The 23,276-nt window shown below is 42.3% G+C and overlaps 1 protein-coding gene across 1 annotated transcript in view; it reads right to left on the reverse strand.

Moving 5' to 3' along the window:
* Window positions 1-22,150, reverse strand: part of LOC122792907 (disintegrin and metalloproteinase domain-containing protein 9-like) — a 1,461,818-nt gene extending 1,439,668 nt beyond the window's left edge. Inside the window, exon 1 of the mRNA XM_044060464.1 lies at window positions 22,063-22,150. Within this exon, the coding sequence (XP_043916399.1) occupies window positions 22,063-22,105 (43 nt within the window). The 5' untranslated portion in view covers window positions 22,106-22,150. The remainder of the gene's footprint in view (window positions 1-22,062) is intronic.
* Window positions 22,151-23,276: the final 1,126 nt, after the last annotated feature.

Genomic DNA, 23,276 nt, shown 5'->3' on the forward strand with positions numbered 1-23,276 from the left:
GGAATCATAATAAACATCCTGCCTTGGCCTTTTATCTGGAGGGGGATGTGAACCCCTAATCATAGTAAGTAAATCCTCCGTCATCTTGAGTAACTGTTTCTGTGACTTGGGAGCCGATTCAGAAGAGGCCTGTGTTGCATTCTTTGATTTAGAAGGAGTCTTTGCCTTTGTCTTTGGCTTTGTCTTTATTAGAAGCTGAGTAGGCCTGAAAACCCCTTCGGAAGCCGGTACCTGCACAGCGGCTCCGGACCCATCCGAAGGAGCATTGTCCGAAGGTCCTGCAATAGAAATATTTAAAGGCCTGATTGGCTCCTCATGAGAGTCTGTTTCGGCCATCGGTTCTGAAATGGCCGATGACAGGGGCTGCAAAAGCGCCTCACTGACGACGGCCGAACCTGAAGCTGGCTCCGCTTGTGCGCTATCATCAGATTTGGACCTCGGAGGCCTGTCTTTATCCTTAAGATGTTTGTGAACTCCGGTAGTCGGAACCGTATCCGACGACATTTTGTAGTTAAAGCGCCTACCGAAGTAATGAAAAGCAAAATCGTACTGTCGCTTAATTGTACGTTGATTGAATCTAGCACAAAACCGACAACTAGTTACGTCGTGGTCAGGGCCTAAGCAAGGAATACAGTAAGAATGAAAATCCTTATGAGGTATTTGCTTCCCACATGAAATACAATTATTAACTTTTTCTGACATCGGAGTGGAGCAAGAAAAAAGTTTCCCCAACGGGGTACTTAGCTTTGAGTGGAGAAGAAAATCTTCGGACTGAAGTTCATCAGAAAAAATCGTCAGGAGTCAGCCGACCAGCAATTGTGATCTGCTATCACCGCACGGCAAGAAAGACTGGAGAAGATGGCGTCGGCTGTCAGCTTTGTACTCCTGATGCTCTGACGTCTGGGAGTGTGGTTGAACAGCCGACGCCGGACCCAGACTTTGGGATTCTGGCCGACCGAGGGCTGCCTGCCGACAGGGGAGAACCCTACAGTCATGACTGCAACAGTGAAACACGATGAACATCCCTATATACATAACTAGGAACCCTTACTGGTGTGGACCAAGTCTGCCTCTTTGGTAGCAGTTACCAGAGAAATTCCTTCTATTTTAGGAGCCTCAGTCACACTGCTACTGCTGCTGGAGCTACAGGGGGTGGGGGTTAAAAAAAAAGTTATATACTCACCATAACATTCTGTGTGTTGTCCATTTTCATTCTTCCTTAACAAATGGATTTGTATCTGACCCTCTGGTCTGACTTGATCGCTTTCTAAAGATTCCAGGATCCAACTCTCAAGCTCCTCCCTTACCCATAATGCCTCTGACCACTACAAACCCTCAGATCAAGTTTGCTGATATATATCATAATCCTAAATATAAAACAATGCTATGACAGGAAAGTGATAGCTGAAAGATCAGGAGCTCAAACAGGAATTATGGTTCCTAAAAACACTTCCAATAGGTCTCTCCCAAAGTTGTGGGCAGGGGGAAGGAGGGAGGGAAGTCGAGGAAGAATGAACATGGATAACACAGATGGAACGATATGGTGAGTACATAACTTTGTTATCTGATGTTGCCATTTTTCATTCGTTCCTCAATGAATGGGATGGAGTCCCCAGCTACAGTAACTTGGGTGGCCCTCATGGAAGGATGCTCCAGAACACAGCGGAACCAAAGGCAGCTCTATTTCTGGAAATAATGCTCAAGTTGTAATGCACAATAAAAGTAGTATTATACCAAGCGTCAGCTGCACAAATATCATCAATAGAGGCTCTAGCCCAAAAGGCTGCCAATGTAGACATTGACCTGGTTGAATGTGCTTTTGGTTGTTTTGGTAAGGTAATACCTTTTAAGGAATAAATATAGGAAATACAGTCTGCTATCCATTTAGCCAGTGAAGTTTTAGAAACTGGTCTTCCCAAAGATTTACTGGTAAAAGAAACAAATAACTGATAAGTTTTTTTAAATTCCTTGGTCTTGTGAAGGTAAAAACAAAGTTACCTATGTACATCAAGAAGATGAAGGGTATATTCACCTCTGTTTTCAAATCTGGGGAAGAAAACTGACAAACTGATGACTTGGTTGATACTGGTTTCAGAGGCAACTTTTGGTAGAAAATAAGGATATGTGCATAAAGAAACCCTGTCCTGGTAAAATATCCAATATGGTGGTTTGGAAGACCCTGCTTGGAGTTCAGATACTCGTCTTACTGAAGTTATAGTTACAAGAAAGAAACTTGAGATCTACTTTACCAGATGGTTCAAAAGAAGAAAGTACTAAGGTTTGCAAAACCATAGTGAGGTCCCAAGGTGGAGTAGGGCCCTTTATTGGAGGTCTGAGTAAGAAAGTACCCTGAAGAAAGGCTTTACATAATTTGGATGATGTTAAAGGAGAAGCATTATCTCTGATGTGATAGTTTGAGATGGCTGCTAACTGAACCTTGATAGTGGAAAAACTTGTTCTGTCCTGAAAAATCAAGACAAGGAAATCTAGAACAGCTGGAAGCGGAGTGGCAAAGGGATCTAATTCTCTCTGATGAGCCAAAAGGAAAACCTTTTTCATTTACTTTTGTACATTTTCCTAGTCGAAGGTTTATAAGAAGAGACTAGGATTTTTCAAATTGGGGAGGAAAGTCTAGAATGTCTAGCCATCACTGGAATTGGAGAAACCATGCAGTCAGCTTGAGGGCTGCAATATCTGGGTGAACTTGCCCTGATGGGTGAGATAGGAGATATAGACTGGAATCCAGCATCCAAGGAGGACAAACTAAATGAGACCAAAGGAAGGGGAACCACACCCAGCCAGAAGGGGGCAATGAGGATTACTGTACTCTTCAACCAAAGTGCTATCTGAAGAAACGTGGGAATGAGAAGTAGGGGAGGGTAAGCGTAAACAAGAGTGGAGGGCAAAACATGGACCAGAGCATCTCTCAGTGACTGTCTCTGAGGTGGGATAAGGGCAAAGAACCTGCTGCATTTGTTGTTGACAGGTGAATGCAAATAGGTCACAGCAAGGTTGACCGCATCTGTGGAAGATCATATTTGCCACTGACTGGTTGAGTGACCACTCGTGAGGCATGAGGATGGTCTTGCTGACTTTGTCCAGAAGAATGTTGGATTTCCCTGGTATGTGCATTGCTACAAGAAAGTGGTTGGATGAGATCGCCCACTGCCATACTCTCATTGCTTCTCGACACAAGAGATAGGATTTGGTTTGCCCCATTTGTTGATGTACCAGACTACTGACACATTGCCCGTTTGTACTGCAATAGACCCTAGAGGACGAAAGCTCTGGAAAGCTTGCAATACTAGAAGCACCGCTCTCATCTCTGGGACACTGATATGTAAATCGGTCTCTTGTGGGGAACACACGCCTTGTACAGTCCCTCCCAAGTAGTGCCCCCAACCCCAACTGGGAGGCATCTGTGGTCAAGGTGGCGCTGAGGGAGGAAGGATAAATGGACCTTGATCAATCTCCTTGGAGTAGATCCACCAAAGAATACACTTTCTGTAAACTTATTTATCAGGTGATTCAAAGGAAAACAATGAAAGGGCCATTGCACCACTAGGCTCCATTGAAGAATTCTCAAGTGGAAGCGAGCAGTGGGAATTACAGTTATTGTAGTAGCCATCAACCCTAGAGCTTTTAGGATAAGTTTTGCAGGGGGAGAAGGAATGGAAAATAGAAGTTATGTTCTTACCATAACATTCCATGTTAGTTGTCTTCTCGCCTTCTTCTTGCTGGATGGGTTCGGAGCCGACCTCGGCTCCGACTCGGCCACTCTAAAAGCTCGAGAGTTGGTTCCACCGGCTCGAGGCTCCCCTTATATCCCACAATGCTAGGCGTGAGTTACCTCAGATCTCGTTTGTAAGCTAGGCCCAGCTTATAATAGTAGCAGAATAACTAGAAACAAAGTCCACCTCTATAAACAAGGGTGAAGAGAAGGGTGACCTACATCCTGATCTAGGAAATATTCACAGCAGAGCATATACCTAAAGTAAAGAGGTGGTAGAAAGAGAGGTCACAATCAAACTCCTCTAGGTCTGTCCAGGCCAGGGGAAGGAGGGTGGGGCAAGAAGAAGCGAGAAGAAGACAACTAACATGGAACGTTATGGTAAGAACATAACTTCTATATGTTAAGTTGTCTATCTCGCCTTCATTCTTGCTGGATGGGACCGTCCCTAGCACCTTGTCCTGGGTGGCCTAACGGAACAGACTCTTGAGAACAGTGGAACCAAAGTTAGCTCTATGCCTAGAAGCTAAATCCAACTTATAATGAGAAATGAAAGTGTGAGGAGTAGCCCAAGTAGCCGCTGCACAAATGGTGTCAATAGGCAGTCTGTCTTGGAAGGCTATAGAAGTAGCCAAAGCTCTGGTAGAATGGGCTTTAGGTTTGTTAGGCAGCTTTTGGTGTCTAATTTCATAAACAAGGGAAATCAGAGATGTTAGCCATCTAGATAATGATACCTTTGAAACTGAAAGTCCCTTTCTGCCTTCTGCATAAGAGACAAACAGCTGGTCAGATTTTCTGAATTGTTTGGTTCTATCCAAATAGTACCTTAACTGACGATGAACATCTAGCCAATGCAATTTTTGTTCAGACCTGTTAGAATATTCTGGAAAAAACACAGGAAGGTCAATGCTTTGATTTAGTTTAGACGTCGAGGCTATCTTAGGTAAAAAAGACGGGTTGGTTCGTAAAGATACCCTGTCCTTATGGAACAACAGATAAGGAGGTTGACAGCTGAGTGCATGAAGTTCTGAAACTCTTCTAGCTGAAGTAATAGCTACCAGAAAGAGTGTCTTCCATGATAGCAATTTTAAAGAACAGGAGGCTGCAGGTTCGAAAGGGGGAAGAATCAAAGAACTAAGAACTAAATTTAGGTCCCAAGGAGGAGGAGGATTTCTTATAGGAGGTCTGAGAAGAAAAACTCCCTTCAAAAAGGCTTTGCAAAGTTTGTGGGACATTATGGCAGACTCTGAAATGCCCACATGAAAGTTAGAAATAGCTGCCAATTGAACTTTAAGAGTAGAAGGAGATGAACCTGCATGGAAGAGTTCAGCTAGAAAGTCAAGGACCATTTGGATGGAGGCAGTGAAAGGATCTGTGTCCCTTCCTTGAGCCCAATAGGCGAAACGTTTCCACTTACTCAAATAAATCTTTTGAGTGGAAGATTTATGGGACGCTATCAAAATATCTCGAACAGAGTGAGATATTTGAGGAAGCCTGGCTAAGGTTGGAATTGGAGGAACCAAGCAGTGAGCTTCAGAGAGGGAAGGGAGCGATGAAACTGACCCGACTGATGGATCAAAAGATCTGGAACTAGGTCCAGATGCCAAGGTCGCTCCGACAGAAAATGATGTAGAAAGGGGAACCAAACCTGTCGAGGCCAGTAAGGAGCAATGAGGATCAACGAGGCCTTCTGAGCGATAGCTTTCTGTATCACTTGAGAGATAAGTGGGAAGGGAGGAAATGCATACAGAAGTCCCCGGGGCCAAACTTGGACTAGAGCGTCTCTGCTGGGCTGGCCTGGTAAAGGGAATAGGGTGAAGAAATCTCTGCACTTGCTGTTTTGGGGAGTAGCAAAAAGGTCGCAGCAAGGCTGACCCCACTTGAGAAAAATTTCTCTCACAACAGAGTCTTTCAGAGACCACTCGTGAGGCATGAGGATAGCTCTGCTCAACTTGTCCGCGATTTGATTGGACTTCCCGGGGATGTGCGTTGCTATCAGAAACTGCTGAGAAGAAATCGCCCATTGCCACAGTCTGAGTGCTTCTCGACACAAGGGGTAGGACCTGGTTCCGCCTTGTTTGTTGATATACCACACTACAGACATATTGTCCGTCTGGATTGCTATCGTTCCCAAGGGAAGAGAGTCTTGAAGGGCTTGCAACGCTAAAAGCACTGCTCTCATCTCTAGAACATTTATGTGCAAGTGGCATTCGTCTGGTTGCCATGTGCCCTGGACAGTTCTGCCCTGATAATGCCCCCCCCACCCGATCAGGGAGGTGTCCGTTGTCAGAGTAGCAACCGGAGGGGGAGGAACAAAGGGTCTTCCCACGAAGAGCTGAGGGGAAGACATCCACCACAGAAGATGATTCCTGCATGTTTGCGTAATCATAATGGTGTGGGACATCGGAAGTTGCTGGTATGACCATTGTGTGAAGAGCATCCATTGAAGGATTCTCATGTGGAAACTGGCTAATGGAAGCAGAGGTATGGCAGCCGCCATAATCCCCAATACTTTCAGAACTAACCTGGCTTTGACTCTGTTGCTGCTGAAGAGGAGCAAGACCAGTTTGTGTATGTCTGTTATTCTTTGATCTGTTAACCTCGCAGACATGTTGACTGTGTCCAGAATTGCGCCTATGAAGGTAATAACATGACAAGGCGACAAAACAGACTTTTCGCAATTTATTGAAATGCCTAAGTTTTGACAAATGCGAAAGGTGTAGTCCCTGGCCCTTAGAAGAAGATGCTTGGTGGGAACTGTGAGGAGCCAGTCGTCCAAATATGGAAACACCTGGAATCCCTGACGTCTCAGGTGAGAGGCTACCACTGCCATGCATTTGGTAAACACCCGGGGGGCAGTGGTGAGTCCAAAGGGCAGGGCTCTGAATTGAAAATGACTGGTTCCCAGCCTGAAGCGGAGAAATCTTCTGGAGCGTCTGTTCATTTTATATGATAGTACGCATCCTGAAGGTCTATAGAGCACATCCAGTTTTTTCTTCCCAATAGGGGAAGAATGGACTGTAGCGTGACCATCCAAAATCGTGTTTTCTTGACTGACTTGTTCAAGATACTGAGATCCAAAATTGGTCTCCAGTCCCCTGTTTTTTTTGGAACTAAAAAGAACCTGGAGTAGATTCCGGATCCTTGCTGGTCTGCTGGAACTGGCTGAATTGCTCTTTTTGCAAGCAGCTTTGAAATTTCCAAAGCTGCAAGATCCCTTTGAGCGGGTGGAACATCTGGAAGGGATTTTTTTGATCGGTTTGGAATGCAAACGAAGGGAATGGAATAGCCTTCGGAAATGATGGACTGTACCCACTTGTCTCGAGTTAGGGATAGCCAGGCTTCTGGGTACAGTGACAATCTTCCCCCGACTGCCTCTGAAGGTGGACAGTCGGGCAACACCTCAGGGATGCTGAAAAGGCTTATCGGAGAACGTTTCTCGATTGCCCTGGCTCTGCGGACCCCCCCTGCCTCTAGGGCGACGTCTACCATTGTTGTTCCCCCCTCTGCCTCTGGCAGGGAACCGACTCTGTGCGTCAGGCGAAGTCCCTTGAGATTGCTTGCGGAACCACATTTTCCCACTTTTCTGGCCTTTGGGGTAAGGCCTAGAAGGAGTAGAAAAACGGACTCCGACGGCAGAAAGAGTCTTGCCATCCGTCTCGCACCTAGTCAAGGTTTCTTTCACTTGAGGACCAAAAAGAGATGATCCATCAAACGGGGAATTAGTGAAAGACGTTTTAAAGGGGTCCGCAAAGTTGCATAGCCGCATCCAGGCATGCCTGCGTAAGGCTACACCTGTCCCTGCGGCCCTGCTCGCTCCATCAGCTGCATACGAAAGGAGGCACATGGAGGAGTTAGCTATGGAGTTCAGGGTAGCCAGCTGAGTGTTCATCTTGTCCTGAAAACCCGCAGCTGTAGGATCCTTCAACATGTCACTCGCTTCTTTGATCAAGTCTCTTTGAAGACGAGTAAAATGGCATAGGTAGTTCAGCTTAACGATTTCAAAGGTCGCTGATGAGAACATCCGCTTCCCGTACCTGTCCATAGACCTAGATTCCTTGTTAGGTGGATGGACAGGCACCGAAGGATCAGCTAGTTCCTTCTTAGTGGCAGCAGCAACCACCATAGCATCCACAGAAACTCCCTTGGTCAGAAATTGTTTATCCGCTGGTGCCGTGATAAATTTTGAGGGTCTCCTGGGAGTGGGGTCCACTGAGTCAGGAGCCGTCCATGCCTTTTTTGCTACCACCTGCATGAGGGGGTCAAAGGGGGGAGACACCCAGGAGGTGGAAGGGCGAGAGCCAAACGCCTCAAGGTACACAGATTCATCCTCCGAAGGGTTGAGGGCTGGCCAATTTCCCCTCTGCTTGAGGATTTCTAGAATGTCTGCAAATAGGACATCTTCAGAAGGGGAACGGGGGGAACCCTCGGAATCCTCTAAATCTGTGTCAGAGGTGACGGACTCAGGTGAGTCTATGTGTTTCCTCTTACACTTTCTCTTCCGAGGGGGCTCTTCTGCCAATTCAGGAGAGGCCTCGGAAGAGGATGAGATCCCCACAGGGGATTCCTGAGGAGCTGGCTCTCTGCGGTCTGGGATGAGGGAGTGAGTCGACTTGACCTGAGGCACCGAAGAGGGAGGGGCGGACGGAGCCGACTGTGGCGTTGAACCAGGTTCCAACACACTCCGCATGACCTCGAACGCACCCCTGTCAGGCAGAGCCAGAGGTCCCCGCTTCGAAAGGCTAAGAACCTCCCTCGGCACCGACAGTGATGGCTCCGAGGCCGATGTCGGAGCCGAACTCACCAGCGCCGTAGCTCCGAGAGGGAGAGCGGGGTCGGACAAGGGTCCGATGCCACTCACCCCCTCGGAGCCGACGAGGGAAGTCCGGCGCCGAGATTCTTCTAAGGAAGAAATCGGAGCCGACGATGGAGCCGAAGACATTTGTATCGGCTCCGACGCTACCACAGTCTCGGTTCCGAAACGCCCCGGCTCCGAGCTCAACGGAGTCGGAGGAGGAACATAATGAGGGACAGGGTCAGGCATCGACTGATGAGTCGGGCTCTGAAGCATTTGGGCCAGTGCCTCGGACTTAAGAAGTCGACTCACTACCCTCTGAAGGTCATGGTCCAAAGCCTCGATGACCTAGAGGAGTGAGATCTATGGCTCCGTTCAGACAGCAAGGGAGATGCTGGAGCCGAATGAACGGAGCCAAGGGACGGTGACCTGGACCTCTTTCTAGATGTCGGTTCTGAAGGTCTAGTCGGAACCGACAAAGGAATTTCCAATACCTCGGCTCCAACCGGAGCCGAGGAAACCACAGAAACTGCAGTCTGAGACTCATCGGCTCCCGCCCGAGCCGATGTAGGCGGAGGTTTCGGAGGCTTAGGCCTCGGCTCAGAAGCTGGAGCCGAGGACCTAGAAGCCTGGAGGGTTTTCCAAGGAACAGTAAGGGAACCCTCAGGCTTAAGTAAACCTCTCAATATAAGTTTATTTTTTCTTTCCTGCAGGACTCTGGGGCTGAAGCCATGGCATACAGCACAAGAGTCCTGCAGGTGTAAAGGTCCCAGGCAGTAGACACAAGAAGTGTGACCGTCTGTCAGAGACATTTTCTGACAGCACGAGTCACACTTCTTGAAGCCTGAGACCTTTGAGTCTTTAGACATTATTGAAGGAAGTGTAACCACACACACACAGTCAAACACACTGATTACACCCTATACAAGTTTAACTCAAAAATTAAAACTCACTATCAAAGTTTTTAAATTCCTGAGAAAATCACACACACACCACCCGAAGGCCCGAGGGAAGAACTTATAAGTTCTTTGTGGAAAAGGGGATAAAAGAAGAGAAAAAGGGACAAAATCCACTAAACTAAGGGAAATAACTGTTAAGAATTAAACTAAAGGGGTTTAAGTAGACTAAAAATTACTCTACAATAACTCACCAAGAAGCCGGTAGAAACCAAACACCTCGATCGCTGTAGCGGCAAACGAGATCTGAGGTAAGTCATGCCTAGCATTGTGGGATATAAGGGGAGCCTCGAGCCGGTGGAACCAACTCTCGAGCTTTTAGAGTGGCCGAGTCGGAGCCGAGGTCGGCTCCGAACCCATCCAGCAAGAATGAAGGCGAGATAGACAACTTAACATGAATCTGTTTGATGTGTGTCTTCAATGAAAGTGTGATGCCCCACCACTGGCCCAGTAATCAAGAAGCCTCAATCTTCACCCCTAGTACCAGTGGGGGATGTACATTGAGAGGATGACATGTACACACACAGTATTTCCAGATGCAGCTCTCTGTATCAAGTCTAATTTTCCTTAAGAGCACACAGAGACCACAGTCACTCTGGGGCAGGTTTCTCCTTCTTTGTCCAGATCCCCAATAAGACTCCCCAATGGCACAGCTATAGAGTTCAGATCTCAGCTCACTGGCCAAGCCAAGACCTCCAACACTCTCTCTGTCCAACCAGTGCTTTGTGTCCCTACCCAAGTAGCTGACACACTCTTGGAGATTTGTTTTACACACACACACACACACACACACACACACACACACACACACACACACACACACACACACACACACACACACACACACACACACACACACACACACACACACACACACACACACACACACACACACGCACGCGCACACACACACACACGCACACACGCACACACACGCACACACACACACCTGGGAAAGGCTGGCACAGGTTTACTAGCTAGGTCCCCTTCTGTCCAGACTATAAGGTAGTTATTACTGTCATCAGCCAACTCTTTATCAGCTACTTTAAGGCCCTTAACAAAGGGTGTCCAATCTTACTGTGTAATGTTACTATTAATACAAATGGTAGTTTGGCCAAGAGCAAGGCTATTAGGAGTGGCCAACACAGTGTCACAAAATAAATATGCAAGTACTCTCAGAGCTTAAATATGTCTAGACAGACCAGCCACAATGAAAGGTTTAAATATATTTAATAATAAATAATAACATAATAAGACAATACTAAATGTATATGTACAGTGATATCAGAGTGTAAAAATCACAGGAAATATTTAAAACAACATTGCAAGACAGTCTCAAATAAATAAAGAAAAACATATAAGCTAAGCTTTGCTATATCCCTGACTGTATCTAAGAGAATTACTGTACACTAATAACTTATTTTAGAACAAGCAAGGCAGATGTGGTGAGTGGATCTTGATGCTGTCAGATCAAAGCCAAATATAGAATACTGTCTCTCTCTCTCTCTCTCTCTCGCACACAGAGTTCTTAAATTAATATTTCAAATATTACTGCTGGGATAGCTAGCAGATTGATATAATTTCTTGTCATCTGACTCTATCCCGGGTAAACCCTCACTGATGCAGCTGGTAGCATTTAGCATCTACCTGTGAAAATACATAGATCCTCAGATCTTTTGGTAAATGGTGGAAGTCATAAAATAATTTACATTCCTCCACATTTAAAAACAATACAGAAAACGTATCTAGTACAGACATTATATCTCCTGCTGCACTGAAACTGAAACATAGCATCTTTTTTATGGCCCACCCATAAAGTAATTTAATTTCAACAATTTTTCTGAAGTTTTGCAAGTTAACCTATTGTGTTCCAGTTTCCCCTGTTAAAATGTATACATTTAAACAACTACACTAGTGTATATACATTTCTATTCTTTTTCCAGTTGGGTACAGTGTGGATACATCTTTAAGCTCAGTACTTTACAAACCATTTTCAACACACGTCTGTACAAACCTAGTTTGATATACACATAACATACAGTTCCAATAAGGTAGTAACACAAGCATCTTACATGAAGCATGTTGACATTCACAAATGACACATAATCATTTACAAAATTCCAGATAGCTGGGCTGGCAGTATCTCCTTTCATGACAGTAAGAACTCTGTTTTGAGGAAGAAGAGCTAGACAATTGACCATATCTAAGTGACCCCTATAAAATCCACAACTTGAACTGGTTGAAGATGAGATTTGTGCATGTTGATGGTGATTCACAGTCAGAATGACAGTTGAAGTAAATAATCCCTGGCTTTTACTAGTAGATGGCTGGTTGGTGTGGTAAGGAGCCAGTTGTCTAAATAGGGAAACACTTTAAATCCAGGCAGTCTCAGGTGAGCTGCTAACACTGCCATGCATTTGGTGAACACCATGGAGGCTGTAGTGAGACCAAAGGGCAGAGCTCTGAACTGATGATGACTGGCTCCCAGATGGAAGTGCAGATACTATCAAGAGCGCCTGTTCATTTTGATGTGATAGTATGTGTCTTGAAGATCGAGTGAGCGCATCCAGTTGTCCTTCTGAAGAAGAGGCAGAATGGACTGATTCGTTACCATCTGGAACTTGGAATTCTTTCAAACTGGTTCAGATAACTTAGATCCAAGACAGGTATCAGTTCTCCTGTGCTTTTTGGCACTACAAAGAACCTTAAGTAAATTCTGGATCCTGCTTGGTCTGGTGGAACCTCTGATTTCTTGAGTTGCAAGCTACCTCTGACTGGGGGAAAATCAAGGAGAATTTTATTTCATTTCACTGGAATTTGTCAAAAGGGAATGAAATATCCTCTGGATATAATCCTTTGCACCCAAGAGTCATTTGTGATGGCTAACCAGGCATTTTGTTGCAAGAATAAGCGCCTCCCCAACTGCCTCCAGAGAGGGATAGTCAGGCAACCTTTCAGGAATGATGGAAGGATCTGTCCAAGAAGAAATCTCAAGATCCTTAGTTCTGTGGTCCCCCTCTGCCATGTGGGCGGTATCTACTACTATAGTTATTTCTCTCTCTGCCTCTGGGGGAAAATTCCCCACATGACTCCTGAAAAGGACCTTGAGATTTTTTGAATCACATTTTCTTACCACAGTGTTGGTTCCTAGAGAAAGGTCTCTGGGGGGTTAGAAAAGCGAATTCCAATGGCAGACAAGGTCTTTCCTTCCTGTTCACTGCAGAAGACTGCGGATCACAAAAGGTTTCTCATCCACAAAAAAAGAGGTCATTGTTCCCCTCTACTCATCACTCATTAGACCCATTATAGAGTACAACGCCCCTTTTGGTATGTACCTCACAAGACATCTACAACAACTGGAAAGGCTACAGAAATATCTCACAAAGAGGATTACTGGCCTCAAACAGATGCCCTATACAGACCATCTCAAAAAACTCCAACTTTACTCCATCGCATATCACCTACTCAGAGGCGATCTCTGCCTAACATACAAAGCTATGTCAAACTCAGAGCTGCTGGACATGCTCCACTTAAAGAAACCCCAATCCCTCTGAGCTACATGCTGTAGGGACCTAAACATTGTCACCATAATAAATAGAACATGCTGGAGGGATAGATTCCTGTCCCAGAGACTTCCCATACTCTGGAACAGACTACCTATCTATGTCAAACAGAGCTACTCATTAGCACTCCAAGAAAAATCTTGATGATTGGATGGGAAATAGGGAATTCATCCCGGGGATCACTTCTGTGGCTCTGCTTGACAGGGGCACAGGAAAATAATTTTCTTGGGTGGCAAAAGCCAGGGTACCTTTTTGGTTAGGCTTATATAGGTCCTAGGGCCAATAGCCTAGTATCTACCTATGAACCTATGAAGAGAGTTTCTTTTACTGCTGGGCCAAACAAAGATGAGAAGCATCAATGAATGAAGCCTTGAAGGGTTCCATAAAATTGCACAGTCGCATCCAGTCATGTCTCCTTATATGCCTGAACCAGCTGCCCTTGAGATACCTTCCACAGCATGTGAGATCAACCTCATGGACATGTCTGTAATTAATTACAGAGTTGCCACTCATGAGGAAAAGGACTTCTTTTCCTCTATGAACATGGACCCCAGGTCTAGAATTAGAGAGTTCTTTTATCAAATCCCTCTGTAATCTGGTGAAATGTGTCAGGTAGCTCAGCAATTGCAGGGCAAATGTCTCTGATGCATACACTCACTTTCCAAACCTGTTCAAAGCCCTAGACTCTCTGTTAGGGGGATGGACAGTGGAGCTTTGTTCAGCAAGCTCCTTTTTAGTGGCTGCCACAACAACCATGGCACCTACAGAAATCCTTTAGTCTATCAGCAGGGGAACTTATGATTTTGTCAAGGTGTTTATGAATAGGTTCCACGAAGGTCCAGTTCCTTCCATGCCCTGCGGGAGATAAGATCTATAAGCTCATCTGCAAGAGGTAACCCAAGACGTAGATGGGCCAGACCCAAAGGTTTCCAAGAACACTGATTCCTCCTGGGAAGTGGTTTGGGAAGACCAACCACCTTTTTGGCAAAGGATATCTAAGATGTCTCCAAATGAGACATCTTCAGGTGGAGATATAGGGGACCCCTCCCCCTCATCAAAATTGATGTCTTCTGTGTGGGACTCCTGTGGGGAATCCAAGTGCCTTCTCTTGCACGTCCTCTTCCAAGGGACCTCCTCAGTTGATGTTTCAGGGAGGTATTGGAAGAGACAGGGAATTCCCTGGTGGGAACTGCTTGGAAGCTCTTCTGGGCTGGTTGTCCCTAAAGTGTAGGATACAAGGACTCACATACAGGATCCAGAGATTAAGCAGGATATGGATCCGAGGAAGGGAGAGTCAATACTACCCTGGGTTGAAAGAATAGCAAGTCCACCACCTCAAAAGCACAAGTGCCTGGAGAGGCCGAGGACAATTCCACCAGAGCCGAGATTGCCAGAGATGACAACTCCCATGCTCCCTAACCCCATGCTCTGATGGAGGAGTCAGAGCCGAGCTATCAAGCACCAAAGCTCCAAGAGAAAGCGATGGCTCTAAAAACGTCATAGTCAAAGTCAACCCATCAGATCTGATGACAATGCTTCAGCTCCAAGAGCCGTCATGCTCCAACAGTGGTGGAGCCAATCGGGTCAATGAAGTAGGTGGAGTCGGGATGAAATAACCTTCGGATCTGACTGTTCGACTCCCAGATCTCTTTGATCCAAAGACAGCAAAATGGCCATTCAGATCAGAGAAGGAGAAATTACAGGTTGAAAAGAAGGTTGGTGGCTCACAGATCTGATGGGAGATGGAGCTGCCAAACCCCCCCATCTAGAGCTGTTTCCTGAGGAATTTCCCCATCATCCTAGCCACCTCCATTTCGGACACACTACAGGAAGACCTAACTGAAAAGGATGTGGAAGGTGGCCTTGAAGACTTCTTAGGCATTTCTTGCAAAAAGGGAGAATTCACTCTCAGAGACACCAGCTCCGGAGAGAACCTGGGAGCAAGGGGCTGAGAAGATGGAAAAGTAGACTGCGCCAGATCTGAAGGTTTTGGATCTAAGATTTTAGGAACCTTCTTAGGAGGTTCTACAATAGGTGTAGGGTGTGGAGACCGGGCATGACAGCACTTACGGTACTTCCTGGGCTCCTTTGATTTCTGAGAGGGTGTCTCAGCCCCTGAAAATGTGCCTGAAGATGAAGCTGAAGCGGGAAGGAAATCAGCTAAGAGCAAGCAACACTGGAACAGTAATGATGAGCTGAGATAGGATAAAAGACTGCTCGTCCAACAAGGATATACCAAAATAAAACCACGATTTATTGTAAAACAATGACAAATCCAGGTTTAGCACTTTCGACTGAGCACCAGTCTTCCTCAGAACAATAAACTACTAAAATCCTTACATATTTATACACTTCAATTAATTGCTTGATAGTATAATTGATGAAAAAAGTCCGCCAAAAATATTAAAGTGACAAGGCTTCCTATACTTACATCATACACCAAAATAACAATCTATGAACTATTTCACCTATGAATTACATAAACATTTAATAGATATAAATAGAAATACTAACTAGATATGTAAATATAAATATAAAAATCGGTGAAATTCAGAATGACAACCATTAGTACATTTAAAATATGTATATACACATAATAATATGCTTGTATATAGAGTGTGTAACTAAATCACCCTACCCACTCAAATCTTATATATCTGAAATGTGGATGGATATGAGCAAAGTTGTGATATAGTGTAATGCTACATATCAATTAATTACAAAAAATGTAAGCTAAAATATGTGTACATAAGCTATGAGGGAAGTAAATAAAAAACAAGCAGCGTGTGCTCCCATTTTTGCTAATTTAGTGATGGCGGATTGGGAATCCGAATATGTGTTCAAAAGTGAATTCTTTCAAGATATAGTTTTATATGTTAGATATTTGGATGATATCTTCATTTTGTGGAAAGCATCAGTGGAAAGATTACATAAATTTATGCAGTACATCAATAATACGGTAGATTTCTTAAAATTTACTCATAATTATAGTAAAAATGAAATTTCATATTTAGACGTATTATTGAGTCAGGATTCAAGTGGATTCACATCCAGAATTTATAGGAAACCCACATTCTCGAATGATTATGTTCATTTTAGTAGTAATCATCCCCCTTATATTTTCAAAAATGTCATCAAAGGGCAATGCATACGTGCAGCGAGAATGTCATCCAATAAGTATATCTTGGAACTTGAATTAAATGTCATCAAGGATATGTTTATCAGTAGAGCATACCCAGAAAAAATGGTTATGGACGTAATTAATTATGTATATAGTGAATGGGGAATCAAGTACAAACCCCTGCTGGGTTGTTATAGAATGGAGCAACAGACATGTCTTGACAATGACACATCTGGAAGGGTGTGTATACTCACTTATACACCTAATACTTACATGATTAAGGAAATTCTAGAGAGATACTGGAAAACATTAACTATTATGGAATTGGAGGGTATACTAGGAACCCATCCAAGATGTGTTTTCAAGACAGCCCCCAATATGAAGTTGTTATTAGTGAAAGCCAGTCACAACAAACTAGTTCATAATATATACAAAGGTACATCCAAATGTGGAAGATGCCGTCAATGTAAATATATCAATTCAACCAAGGTTATAAAATTGGACGATATATGTCGTACCACCATCAAATGTAGGACAGGTAATTGTTACACCAAGCAGGTGGTTTATATTGCTGTATGTACAAAATGCAATGCACATTATATAGGGAAGACGGAAAGGCAGCTGAAAAAACGCATTTATGAACACATATATAAGACAGGTAAATGTGACACTAAAAATGCGTTATATAGGCACATAGCAGAGAAGGGTGAAGAGCACAACTTTGTTTTTTCTATTATAGATCAAGTAATTGACACACCCTTCGGAGGTAACTGGAAAATGAAATTGGCTCAATTGGAGAGTAAATGGCAAATTTTAACTGACTCAACGAGACCGCCTGGCCTAAATGAGTTTATAAGTATTAAACCTTTCTTAGCTTTATCCCTATAAGTGTTTTTTATTTACTTCCCTCATAGCTTATGTACACATATTTTAGCTTACATTTTTTGTAATTAATTGATATGTAGCATTACACTATATTACAACTTTGCTCATATCCATCCACATTTCAGATATATAAGATTTGAGTGGGTAGGGTGATTTAGTTACACACTCTATATACAAGCATATTATTATGTGTATATACATATTTTAAATGTACTAATGGTTGTCATTCTGAATTTCACCGATTTTTATATTTATATTTACATATCTAGTTAGTATTTCTATTTATATCTATTAAATGTTTATGTAATTCATAGGTGAAATAGTTCATAGATTGTTATTTTGGTGTATGATGTAAGTATAGGAAGCCTTGTCACTTTAATATTTTTGGCGGACTTTTTTCATCAATTATACTATCAAGCAATTAATTGAAGTGTATAAATATGTAAGGATTTTAGTAGTTTATTGTTCTGAGGAAGACTGGTGCTCAGTCGAAAGCGCTAAACCTGGATTTGTCATTGTTTTACAATAAATCGTGGTTTTATTTTGGTATATCCTTGTTGGACGAGCAGTCTTTTATCCTATCTCAGCTCATCATTACTGTTCCAGTGAAGCGGGAAGGAAGCCATTCAAAATTAGCTTATTCCTCCTGTTGCTTATTGCTCTAGCATTAAAGGTCAAACACATGGAACAAGCGGTGTCCAGGTGTGCTAGCCCCAAACAATAAACACACTCTTTGCAGGCATCACAATAGGGGATCTTATGCCCACAGAAGTGCATTTTTTAAATCCAGTCAGTAAACATACTCTTTGTGGGCATCTCAATAGGAGATCTTATGCCCACAGAAGTGCATTTTTTTAAATCCAGTCAGCTTATCAGCCATACTGAAAAAACACAAACAAGTTTAAGACAGAAAGATAGACTTTTTTTTTAAAAGAAGAAACAGGAAAGAAAAAAAAATAACTACCAGTGTTGGTATTACAATAACAATATCTACAGGTATAGAAGAAGCAAGAATGGACACACACACACACTGATCCCGCAGAGATAGCAAACCTGCTAGTGGACAAATATGGCAAAAATTTCACTTCCTTATCCCCTCCAAACTTATTTATTTGTTTGTAAAATCAGGTTGGAGGTTGCAGGAGCAAAACAGGTCCAAAAAATGAAGAGTATCTCAAGGCCAACTGTATAAAAGATGAGTATTTATTTAAAGATGAGCGCTTTCACTGTTAACACAGCTTCTTCATATCTAAGTTAAAATGAATAAAAACTTAAAATGGTTCTTTTATATGATTACCTCTAGTGGTCAAACAAGTAAATACAATGAGGATGCATATAATGAATGAATAACAAGTTGGATATACATCATAAAATCACAAATCAAATAGATGGTATCAGAAAATGCCCGTCCTGAAAACACAGAAAATCCCAGTCAACTACATTTCCAAATAAAATGACATGAAAAATATATGTAACCTACATAAATATGTCATAAATAAAAGTGAGTGTTGAAGGGGGGGGGGGGGGGTAGCTAAATTCTCTAATGATCAAACAAGTGATTACAATGAAAAAACATAAAATGGTTCTATGGTATGATCACCTCTAGTGGTCAAACAAATAAGTACAATAAAAATGCATGTAATAAATAACCAGTTGAATATAGAAAAATATATGTCCTGAAATCACAAACCAAATGGATGTTGCGCCAAAAGCCATTTTAAGTTTTTATTCATTTTAACTTAGATCTGAAGAAGCTGTGTTAACAGTGAAAGCGCTCATCTTTAAATAAATACTCATCTTTTATACAGTTGGCCTTGAGATACTCTTCATTTTTTGGACCTGTTTTGCTCCTGCAACATCCAACCTGATTATACTTCCAAGTGCTTTTTAAACTGGGTGACAGGCAGCAATTATCTGGTGCATTCAGTGGTGTGCTGCTTTGAGTTTACTTATTTATTTGTTTGTTTGTTTATTTATTTATTTAATTTAACATTTGTTGACAGTGAAAGTTTGACTAGGGCAAAGCATATTTTCAGTGGAGGCCTGGGAAGAAACGCTCCAAACACATCTTTGGAATGTTGGAGGAAACCGGAGTACACTGAGGAAACCCAGGCGAATGCAGGGAGGACATGCAAACTTCGCACAGAAGGCACCCCAGACGAGAGTCAAGCCAGAGAACCTCTTGCTGTGAGGAGACAACATTAACTGCTACACCACTGAGCCGCTTATCACAAACCTTGATCCCCAACTCCCCCCACCCACCCTACACAGCTGAAGAGCAGGTCATTAAAGCCTTTTCTAAGGCAAACAACACAGCCTCTATGGGACCAAATGGCATCCCAGGCTGTCTTCTAAATAAACTAAAACATGAACTAGCATCACCATTAAGTACCCTATTCAATCACAAACTAATTACAGGTTTTGTACCTGCAGATGGAGAACAGCAACAGTTATTCCTCACCACAAGAGTGGATTCGCAACAGACCCAGGGAATTATAGACCCATAGATCTGACCAGCCTCATCTGTAAAACCATGGCACGTATCATCATAAGCCTCATAACTAAAGACAGAGGCGACCTACAAACCCTGGATCTGATCCAATTTGGCTTCGTCAAGGGGAGATCCTGCTTGTTAAACCTGATGAGGGCAAATATGATCACTTTAAAGAAGATATGAAAAGATAATCCTGTATAAAAAGAATACTAAAGTGTTTTTTTTTTTCAATTTTTTTTTTTTTTTTTTTTTTTTTTAGAAAATAAAAGAATAAAGGGAGGGGAAAGAATTACCAGCAGTGGTAAATGAAGAGTAGTAAAATTAGTACAGAAAGGGGAAAGACTACCAATGATGGTATGAAAGTGTACTCAATGAGTACAGGAAAAGGTTCTAAAGAGTAAATGTAACAAGAATAAAAGGGAGGAAAGATAAATAAATGAAATTAAACTCACTGTAATATAATAATTTTGATTCATAAATACTTAAATGTTGAGGGTTCACACAGAACAGAGGGTTAGTACAGAAAGTGGAAAGACTACCAATGATGGTATGAAAGTGTACTCAACGAGTACAGGAAAAGGTTCTAAAGAGTAAATGTAACAAGAATAAAAGAGAGTAAAGATAAATAAATGAAATTAAACTCACTGTAATATAAGAATTTTGATTCATAAATACTTAGAGCTTGAGGGTTCGCAATCTATCTGTTTGCAATGGTGGCAAACAAGATCTGGGGTATGTTAGATTGGTTGGGCATTATGGGTAAAGGGAGGAGGTCAACAGTTCAATATTCTACAGTCTGGAAGAAGTGGCTGAGTTGGATCTGAACTCAACAGTTGAGTAATTAATGAAATTGGACAACATCAGATACACAATTTCTCCAGAGAAAAATGATTTTCATTTACTTTAAACAACTATTAAAATGACAGGGAAAAAAGTGATCCTGTTTAAAAGTACAGTGCAGTCTCTTGACTTTCTGTGAAAATACACACTCCTCGCTATAAAATAACTTTCCTGAAGAGGAAAGTATAAACAATAAACAAAATTATTACATGGAAGTTTTTTCCCAAAGGGAACTTATCTGTCCAGCAAAGGAACAGCACAATCCAATCGTGACCCTGGAAAGCCTCAAAGGAGTGTACTCTGGCAGCAGTAAAGCTCTAAAGAGCTTGGTGCTCAAACTTGTCTTTTAGTCTGCTCAGTTTGACCTGCCTGACAGTTTGGGCATGAGGAATGTGTCATGAGGCTTTGGAATCTGGCAGGCTGTTATATCCTTGGCAGGATACAACCCGTATAACTAGACTACTGCAGGAGTGATCAATATGATGAGCATAAAGTGAAGATCATGCATGATGACAACAGGATTATATAGGTTCACAGGTTCATAGGTGTGTAATAGGCTAATGGCCCTGGAGCCTTTGCAAACCTAGCCCACAGGATTACCTACAGTCACAAAACTATCACAGGTCAAGACCAGCATAAATACACAGGGACAAGAGACGCATGGGTAAAAAAATCTCAGGGATTGCAAACTGAAGTAGGTAAGTAAATCTTGTTGTAGCTGCCATCAACAAAGAAGTAATCAAACTTCTCATTTCAGTGAAATCAGGTTACAAGGTGGAACCACTAGCATCGGTAGCATCAATTATCAGTTCAAGATACACACAAAAAGCAGAACTTGCAATGTCTATATAACTACTCAGGCATCTAACAGATCTGTTTTCCAAATGGCAAACACTAAGATTAGTTCTTGAATGCACATGTGGCTGGAAAGAACTGGGGACCTCTGAGAAGTGCAAGCCACCTAAACAGGTGTAGTAACACCATGCAGAGGCCAACAAAGTCATACCCAAATGAGCATGGCAGATCTTTAAAAAGTCATATGAGATGATGTAGGATGAATGCATAGGTGCCCTCGTAGAAAGTTAGATTTGTTATAGCAGACCTACACTGATCCCTGTAAAGGCAGAAAAATATTGAGTTGAATAGTAATTAGTAAGTGAAAATTATTAATATTTTTCCAGATATGAAATTTTCCATTTTAAACATGAACGGTATATTACTTGCGGTGTACTTCCAGTATAGTAATTATAGTCTGCTTCTTTGAACCATTTTTGAATTCCAACATACATTTCATATCATCTTTATGTTATTAATTTACTGCATCAATTACACACTCAAGCAGATGACAAAGTCAGCTGCCAGTATGACCCTTACCTGAAAAACAGTGAGCTTTAAAAGAGTGTTGTAACAGACACTTAAGTTAATCTTTTTTTTAGGGTTCACCCAAGTTGTAAGTTATTAAAACATTTTTCCAGGTTGTCAGACTCCCAGCATGCTACTATGTCATGCATTAATTATAGTTTGTATTCTCTTGGACTTATTCTGAGATCCATCATTCCAAATGTCAATGTCACAAAATAAAGAACCTTTATTAGGCAGATGTTTCAAATACTCTATGCAAAGTATTTTTATTTCCTAACACTCTAGTGGAATTGAGTAGCACATATATGTAACTTACCAGCATAGCTGAAGCCAAGTAGCAGTAACATGATCATCTTCATCTCCCCCTCCTTTTGTACAGTCAAAGAATGTGGTGCTTTTTTTTATAATCTGTAGAACAGAGAGATATTTGTTAATTCAGGGAAGATGTTTAAGATTTTCAGTTGCAGAGTTTTTATTACTACTACAATACATGTAGTTGTCTGTCACCTTCTTCCTGAGGGACTGCTCTGGATTTCCTCTATGTACTCTCCGAAGCTTAAGTCTTAAATATTTTAACTCCTTCCCCCCTCCACTGTTTACAGTTTACTCTCATTATCCATTTCACTACCTTCCACCTTGTACAATTTCTCCCTCTTTGTTGGTAACTCACTATTCCTGGGATACTTGTTTGCAGACTCCTCTCCTGTTCCCACAATCATCTCAACCACTTTCATTTTCCTACATATGTACTTTACCTGCCTGATATGTCACCCTTTGCCTTGTTTTATTAGTTACTATTTTTTTTTTAATCTTTGCTGCTGACTCTTCATACCTCTCTCTCATGAACTCTTGAGAAGTAGTAATTAGCAGTTTATTGCAACAAAGCATGTAATATAGAAGAATAAGAAGTGTTTCCCCCACTACACCTGAGACAGAATTGCTAGTCAAAAGGACTTATAGCTCTCTCTTATTCCTGCAACAGCCGTGATTCCTCTTTTGCTTAATCTTGCACCTAATTGCAAGCATTTGACTGGCCCATGAGGGGACTAGCCCAGTCCACCTTTCCTGCACATATTCCGCTTAGGAACTCATGTCTCTTAAACCACACCTCAGAGAAATTGGTTCTTTCCCAATCACTACCCCTTTAACTTCCTATTTTTCATGTAACTCCGCTCCGTCTAACCGTCCAAAGAATAGTTTCTACACTTCTTTGCTAATACTTTACTCTTCTACTTCCATTACCTTACCTATATATTCATATTAATAATCATATATTCTTAAGAAGCCCTCCTCTATCAAATATCTCTCAGCCTTAGCTGTATATTTACATATCCCCATTCCCTCTTTTATTTTCATGAGACACCACTCTCTTTGGCATGCTTTCTTTATACAGGAAAAAAAAACTCTTCAAAAGACAACTGACTGCTCCATTTATCTCATTAGCTCTAACACTTGCCACATACTAGCTGGTACCCCCATTCACTTTCTGACCGTCTGGTCAGTCGGTTTGACCTGCACAAGAAACCATAA

The sequence above is a fragment of the Protopterus annectens genome, chromosome 2.part0, assembly GCF_019279795.1.
Source record: "Protopterus annectens isolate FY-2018-M chromosome 2.part0, PAN1.0, whole genome shotgun sequence".
NCBI lineage: Eukaryota > Metazoa > Chordata > Ceratodontiformes > Protopteridae > Protopterus > Protopterus annectens.